General features: G+C 32.2%; 1 protein-coding gene across 1 annotated transcript; it reads left to right on the top strand.

Annotated features, from left to right (window-relative positions):
- The first annotated feature begins 2,407 nt into the window (after positions 1-2,407).
- PTEN1 (Calcium/lipid-binding (CaLB) phosphatase) lies at positions 2,408-6,754 on the top strand. Its single transcript, XM_079081853.1, has 7 exons — positions 2,408-2,547; positions 3,473-3,799; positions 3,887-4,063; positions 4,168-4,281; positions 4,893-5,225; positions 6,206-6,307; positions 6,399-6,754. The coding sequence occupies exons 2-7, from the start codon at positions 3,512-3,514 to the stop codon at positions 6,579-6,581; spliced, it is 1,197 nt and encodes a 398-aa protein (XP_078937979.1). The 5' UTR covers positions 2,408-2,547; positions 3,473-3,511; the 3' UTR covers positions 6,582-6,754.
- Positions 6,755-8,132: the final 1,378 nt, after the last annotated feature.

Below are 8,132 nucleotides of genomic sequence, written 5' to 3'. Positions count from 1 at the left end.
CATAATGTATAGCAAAAAAGAGATTTCTTAAAACCTAATGTGCCCAACATACCAAGTCAGAGTTAAATCCTTGGACTTCATGATCTCCTTATAATCAATAAAGCATCAAGAAACTCCTTTCTACCACGTTCATAATACAAAACTCAAAAGAAGGACCATAATACAAAATAGAAACTAAGGTACACTGAACCAAACAAAATCTTGAATCAGTATTAAATGTTTTGATGGATTCATATGAAGTTAAAGTATATGATTATTAAGAAATAAGTATCCAACCATAATGGATGCGCAAGAAAGCTAACTAAAAGATGCAGGCTAACTAAAAGAATTAAGTTGTCACCATCAAACAGAATAATTAATTATCCATAAATCAGAAGCTTGATATTATCATTTATCATCATATGTTCTACAAAGGATTTATCCAGACTATTGACCCATGAAACATAATTATAAGCACTAACGTTTCACCAAGTATTCAATTGATAATCCTCATAATTTATTACCTGATTAGCAGTAAATCGACTCTTGCTATGTCATTGTTGTTGAGTTGTTGTCGCTGGTCGATTCTGCTTCTTCTTTTTTGAACGTGATCGACTGATCGCTTCTTGCCTTCTGCGTGTTGCTTCTCCCGTACGTGACTTATTCTGTCTTTGGCTCTTTGCATATGGATTGGGCTGAAAGTAAATATAGTATTAAAAAAATGGGCACCTTAAAAAAGTGGGCCCTGTTCCAATGCCTACTTTGCCCTTGCTCTAAACCGAGCCTGATGTGTTTATACCTTTTGCATTTGACACCTTTGGTTTCTCACACTAGAGGTGGTGGAGCTCCTCAACAGAGTCCAACGATTCATGCATAGTAATGTTATATTTCATAGATCCACAAATGAAGAATTTGTTTTGCAATCAGAAAGGGCTAGCGGCGAGGCTTGTTGCCCGTTTGCCTTCCGTCGATACACGAAATAAATCAATAAAAAAACTAAAGGTTGAATTTGCAAGAACAAATAAAGAGGAGGGGCCAAAGTGAAAGTTAAAAATGAACAAAATATAAGATATTAACGGAATAGAGTTGCACTCAAATTCTAATATGTCGTATGTTAGGAGTGTTTGGCTAAGCTTATGACTTTTGATAAACACTTTTCAACTTATAGCTTATAACTTATAAGCTAATAAGCTAGGGGGGAGTTACTTATATATTTTGACTTATTTCCGGTATGATACTTTGATAAGTTATTTCTATCCAAAGACTCTTTTTAATTTATACCGGTGTGGAACAAGTAATAAGTTAAAAAATGAGCTTAAATAAGCTTAGCCAAACACCCTCTCAGACTTCCGTAAAAATAGATATTCTCGTGAACTGATTATGATAAAAAAATTACAAAATTAATTATCAATAAATAACTTTTTAGAGATGAAATAAATACATAAAGAATACTAATCCTATACCTACACTTGATCTTAGCCAAAAGGCCGAGAAAGGTATATCCTATACCTACACTTATTAACTTGTTACCATCATTTATAAATACCCATATACATGGATCCTTCATTCGCATACAAATCAGAATTGAAACTCAAAATCAAAAAAGAAAGAAGTAACTACCTCACTAAGTAGCAATTTGAGGTCATGTTCGATTTCACACTTCTGAGTTTTTTATTTTATAGTATTATGAATTAACCGATGCAAACAACAAAAAGTTTATGAAAATAAAGCAGTTTTTGCCATTGCCACATGCTCTATTAAAAGTAACACTGATTTTTTGTTGCAACATCCATCGCGAAATGTGTAATTTCATCAATGAAGTTTGATAAATAACGACTTGTGTAATAATGAGTGATAATTTTTAAATAATGGTATAGTTTCATATATACTGAAAAGACATGTTAGATTATGTTGTATTAGCAACAAATACATTTTTAGATTGTTTTCAAAATATGAAAACTTGTATCAATAGTTTTAAGACATTAATCTGCATTTTTAAAATTACATTTTGATCTATTTGATCTATGATATTATACTTGTATTACCAACACCCGAGCTAATCACTAGATTTTTTTACTCGTTTTGTATTTGTGACATCAATTAAATTAGAAACACTTGATCTAATTGAGACAAATAAAACCAAAATTTCCTCTTCAAAGGTGTTGGATAATATTGTAGTAATCCTCTTCCTTTTACAAGAAAAAGAGAGATGACCTTCGGACTTATAAACTCGCGCGCATTTCTCTCTCACACAAACACAAACATCAAACACAAACACAACAATAGCATCTCTCCTATCCTTCCGTTGGGTGTGCCTAAGAAATTGTGGCCAAAAATTCGCTCCCATTTCTCACATAAACAACAGATTTGGATTGTGTCTGTTTGTTTCTTAATTTAGACATGGCAACCTTCTTTTTCTCCTTCTTGCCTCCTTAAAATCAATAATTTTGCCCAAGGAAATGCCTCTTCAACTGGTCCAAGAATCGTACAGGAATCTCATGACGATTTTTGGACCAATTCGACCGATCGTTTAGGGTTTTACAATTCTGAATCTCCAAGGATCCAAAGGCAAGTCTCCGCAACTCTTTTCACCTAATAAATCGATTCCTTCTCTAATCTCTACCCCATTCATTTTTGTTTCATGATTTGTGTTTGATTTCATGTACATTGTCAATTGGTTTATCATTATTCTGATAGATAATTCTACCACAAAATTGTGGATTAATTCTATTCCAACAACATCATCAATGTTTCTAGGGTAATTTGTTTAAGGAATATAGAAATGAAATCGCATTGTAAATTGATAAATTTTTATACAAAAATCAATTAAGGTAATTGTGATTATGGCTTTGGAAACCATGATTTCTTCCATGTGTAAAGTATACTTGGCAATTTTGATAATGGAGAAAGATAAGAATGATACCAAATTATTTTGTAGTCTATTTGAAACTTTCTCCTAAAAAGTATGGAAAGACATCATAAAATAGCAATGTACATTTTTCGGTTTGCCCCACCTAAATAACTTATGACTTATAATCTTTTAGCTATTGCATTTTGGATATATGTATACAACTTGCTTTTTTTGTACTTCATATCTCCCATGATTCTTTTTCATACATGCATAATTCCTAGAATCCTAGTCATTGTGCTTTCTAAGAGTATCTTACTTAAATCGCTTATTTAAACATAGTTTAAGTTTCTTGAGTTATCTTATCAATATTTTTGTTTAATACAAAAATACTACACCATTTGAACACAATACATTAGTATCATATAAACACAATTAGGATAGACAACGAGCTTTTAGGAGCTTTTTACGAAATAACTTGAATTATAGAAAAAGCTTCGTTTGGAAGCACTAGACTAAAACTTTTATCTTAAACCGAAAACTCTCAATCCAAAAGTTACTTCAAGTGGATTTTAAGAGAACTTATCTTTTAGTATTTATGTAATTTTACACCTTTTAAAAGCTTACTACTACTTTTACCGACAGGTGCCTAGGAAGTAAAGTGTTGTATACCAAAGAACTAAAATGGGGTTGAATTCTACTACACTGGTGCCAGGAAACACTAAAGATGAGAAGGCTCTTGCAGCTCAATATCAGCTAATGAATTATATGTCGACACATATGTTTGTACGTAGATTGGTGTCTCAAAAGAGAAGGCGGATGCTTGTTGGTGGATATGATCTTGATATGTCTTACATCACAGATCGTATATTAGCAATGTCCTTTCCAGCCGAAAGAATGAGAGCCATTTATCGAAATCCTATGTGGCAGGTCAAAGAGGTTTTGGAAATGCGGCATCCTGGACACTACAAGGTAAATTCTATACCATTCTCATTTTTTTTATATGTGAATATAAATAAGGTATAACTTATGGTTTTCTCACATTTTTTAACATTGTAGGTGTATAACTTATGTATAGAGCAAGATTATGATCCATCCCATTTTAATGATCGTGTGGAAAGATTCCCATTCGATGATAATCATGTCCCATCGCTCCCTATGATCAAGGAGTTCTGTCAAAGTGTTCATTCCTGGCTTTCAAGCGACCCAAAAAATATAGCTGTCATTCACTGCATGGTAAAATTGCAAATTTACAAATATTTCCTTTTTGGATTTTTCTCCCTAAGGTTTATGTGAATGTATTGATATAAAAAAGTTTAATATTTTTGAAAATTCAATAGGCAGGTAAAGGTCGGACAGGGTTGATGGTATCTTCGTACTTGGTTTACAGCGGCTTGTTAGCAGAGGAAGCTCTTCAGGTTTATGCAGATAAAAGGACCACAAATAACCTTGGAGTAAGTTTTAAACAAGTTGAAACATAAAAATAAAATTTAGGGTTAATATCATAAAAGACCTTGTATATTGTTTTTTTTTTCCGGAATTAACCTCAACTTTATTTTTTTTTTCCCGAAAGACCTTTTATTTTATTTTTTTTAGTTGGCCTTTTTAGCAGGTTTACCGGTATTCTTCCGGTAATTGACATTTTTTTCGATAAAAAAATGTTGAGGGAATTTTCGGAAAAGAAAGTTCAGGGTTTCTTCGAAAAAAATTGTCTAAAATCAGAAAATTACCGGTAAACATATTAAAAGGTCCAAATTGAGGAAAAAAACAAAAAAAAAATACAAAGTCTTTTTTAGAAAAAAAAAAGTTAACGTTTAATCAAGAAAAATAACAATATATAAACTATAAAGTTTTTTACCCTTTTATGATATTAACCCTTAAATTTAATATATATCATAAACTACTAATATCAACTTGATAATCAACATACCATCACAATTTAGAGTTCACAAGTAAAAAAAGAATAACATTATTATATTAAGAATAATAAAGTGAAAAAAGAAAGTAGAAGGACAAAATTGTCTTAATTGAAAGTTGAAGGAGCAAATATGAAAATGATGTGCAGGTGACAATACCAAGCCAACGACGTTACGTTAATTACTGGCAGAAATCTCTTTCGTTTCCCAGCGGATGTCTACCAGACGTCAACATTCCGGAACCAAGTAGCAGAGAGTTTCGACAGATCCGACTGATCGACACCAAAAACATAGAAACAGTCTTCTTCGTTGTTTCGCAAATGCAAGAGGTTTCTGGACAGCGGTATCGTCCTTCCACAGACACTTGCCGGAATTTCTGTAGAAAAATTAGAAACGGTGGTCGACACTCTTTCTCCTTCATCGAGGAAGACGAAGTGGAGACACAGAGTTGCCTCGATTGCTACTTTGGGAAAACTGTTCAGGTATGATTGTAGATTGCCTGAAATCTAGGTTTTTTTGTGGGAAAATACGGGTAATAGTAAAAAAAAATAGGGGGTAATTTTAAAATATAGACACAAAAAATTAGATTTCCGGATATAGATATGGATTCCGCGGAGGTAGCTCCGCGGAATCTACTGTAGCTCCGTGGAATGGCAAAATCGTAAATAAATCAGTGTACTAAAAAAAAATCAAGATCCATTCCGCGGAGCTACCTCCGAGGAATGAACTCATTCCGCGGAGGTAGGACCGAGGAATGGATCTTCAGTGTGTTTTTTTTTTTTTTTTTTTTGTTTTGTTTTTCACATCGATTCTTCGGGATTTATATTCATTCCCCAACTAATTATTTTCAAAAAAAGATTATCATACTATCATAATCTTTTTCTTGAAAATAGTTAGTTAGAGAATTAATATAAACCCCGAAAAATCGACGTGAAAAAAAAAATCTGAAGATCCATTCCTCGGAGCTACCTCCGCGGAATGGATCTTGAGTATTTTTTCTTTAATACACTAATTTATTTACGATTTTGCCATTCCGCGGAGCTACAGTAGATTCCGCGGAGCTCCGCAGAGCTACCTCCGCGGAATGCATGTCTATACCCGGAAATGTCCATTTTCATGTCTAAATTTTGAAAATACCTCCCATTTTTTTGACTATTACCGGTATTTTCCATTTTTTTTGTGGGAAAAGTTAAAAACGACCAACATACTATTTCATTTGTCCATTTTAGTCGCATAACTTTTTTCGTCCACTTTTAGGTAGAACTTTCAAAAAATTGTCTACTTTTAGCGCATCAACTTATTTTTTCCCACTTTCCAAATCTTATCTTTCTCTATTATTTTTGGAAAGTTTATTACCTAAAAGTGGACAGATAAGTTTAGTGACTAAAAGTCGTTCAGTTTTAACTTTTTCCCATTTTTAATCTTTTTATCAAATCAATGATGTTGTAAAATGGTTGGAAAGGTTAATGGAGATGTGTGTGTGACATTCTACGAGAAGAACATTGGAGGTCGTCTCTTCTATGCTTGCTTCAATACTGCTTTTATCGAAGACAACTCGATACATGTACTTCAATCGATCTCGTTTACTTAGATTCAATCATTCAAATATATGATAGAGCTTCTAATTTTACGCTTTCGGATTTGTTTTTCTTTAGTTTTCGATAACAGAATTGGATAAAGTTGGAAGTAAAGGCAAATCGATAGCAGGTCCTGCGTTCCGTGTGGAGTTTCTTTTTGGTCCGCCGAACCCTAACCCTAATGACTTGTTCTCGGGTCCGACGCTGACCGACGGTAGTGAAGGTAGCGACTGTGGAGATGATTGCAATTCTGACCTGTGAGTTGGCCATTGGTGTGGTTTTTATTGTTGGGTTCTATTCATTTAAAACTTATAATTTTGTCGCATTTATTTTTAGAAAGAAGAAATGAAGATGAAAATTGTGATGGGTCCCACAAAAATGTATATTTGAGAAATATGATTGGTCAATATCGATGAAATGTGTAAATGAATGGATTAGGCTTGTGTTTATTTCTTTTATATCATTTTCTTTATTTTTCTCATATAGAAGCTTTTGAAACATTATAGTTATAGAATGGGAAAATTACTTAAAATAGTAACCAAGTTTAAAAAACATATGAAAAACACCATTCAAATTTGAGTTGTACAAAAAAATACCACCAAACTATATCATTTGTACACATATGGCCATTGAAGTTATCTATTTATTAAAAAAAAAACATATTTTGATCATCGACATTAGTAGGTTTAGTGCTGAGTTGGCAAATTTGTTGTGAGCTTATTAATGGACACGTAAGCATAAATGGATTTATGAGAGGTGAATTTCACAGATTAAAATAACAGCTCTCTTTATTATGAAGAACCCGTTCAAGGACTTACAACTTAAACATCACACTAATCCTATACATAAATCTAACCTCTCTCTCTTATCACATATTAACAAGGACACCATAATGATACATCTTAATCATACATACGTCTTAGTCATACATACATCTTAGTGATACAAATACATATGTTATGTAACAAAGTTATTTTAATTGTTTATATCTAATTATTAATTAATAACAAAATCGTGACATTGTTGTTTGGATGACCCTTCACATGTGAGATCATACAAACCATAGTATGTCTACTTGCTTTCAACTTTATGATTATTCGTTTAATCTAAAAGTTTAAATCCAAGTTTAAATAATTGTTTGTTTTGAGTTGTATGGACTCGATACATTGTGTCTCGACTTAACTTATGTGTTATATGTTTGGTTGTGCTTTTGGTGTTTGTGACCTTTATATAATTTATTTTTTGTTGTAATATGTAATTATATTTTAAATTGTAATAGTTTAGTTAGAAAAATTGTGTTAGGATATAAAATTGTAATTTATTGAAGAATGAAGACCAATAGAAGGATCTAGGAGTTTGGAGTCCAATGTTGCTCTTGTTGACATCATAGATGAGATGTATAAGATCGAGGCTAGTAGTGTCGTTAATTGCATTATTGTTGTTTTTGTATGACTACATGTTTGTTTTATTTCTGCATATTTTCTTTAATAAAATTGGAATCACAAAAATTGTTAAAAGTTAACAAAGAATAAGTTTTATAAAAGTTTACAAACTGAACTTAAGTTTGAATGGTTTTCAAAAGATTAAGTTAAAATATTTTAACTAAACAAACAAAACAAAATCCCGTTTTATGAAAAACGTAAACCTCACGTTACCCAGACAGTTTCTCGCAGATCTTCGGATGACCATAACTTTCAGATACTAGCTCCGTTTTCAACGTTCTTTATATCCCCAAAATACTCTTGACGAGCTCTACAATTTTCATTAAGGTTTTAACATCTAATTCTTGCTCTAACAAAAATTCATATTTAG

Source organism: Lactuca virosa, chromosome 3 (assembly GCF_052849685.1).
Source record: "Lactuca virosa cultivar CGN04683 chromosome 3, Lactuca_virosa_CGN04683_v6, whole genome shotgun sequence".
Classification (NCBI taxonomy): Eukaryota; Viridiplantae; Streptophyta; class Magnoliopsida; order Asterales; family Asteraceae; genus Lactuca; species Lactuca virosa.
Note: the sequence above shows the minus strand (reverse complement) of the source record. Positions and strands in the feature narration are given on the sequence as shown.

Bases quoted from the DNA above. Each gene is read 5' to 3' on its own strand.
- PTEN1 (XM_079081853.1), top strand. From the start codon at position 3,512: ATGGGGTTGAATTCTACTACACTGGTGCCAGGAAACACTAAAGATGAG. The intron at 3,800-3,886 runs GTAAATTCTATA...TTAACATTGTAG, and splicing joins GGCATCCTGGACACTACAAG to GTGTATAACTTATGTATAGA. The intron at 5,226-6,205 runs GTATGATTGTAG...ATGGTTGGAAAG, and splicing joins ACTTTGGGAAAACTGTTCAG to GTTAATGGAGATGTGTGTGT.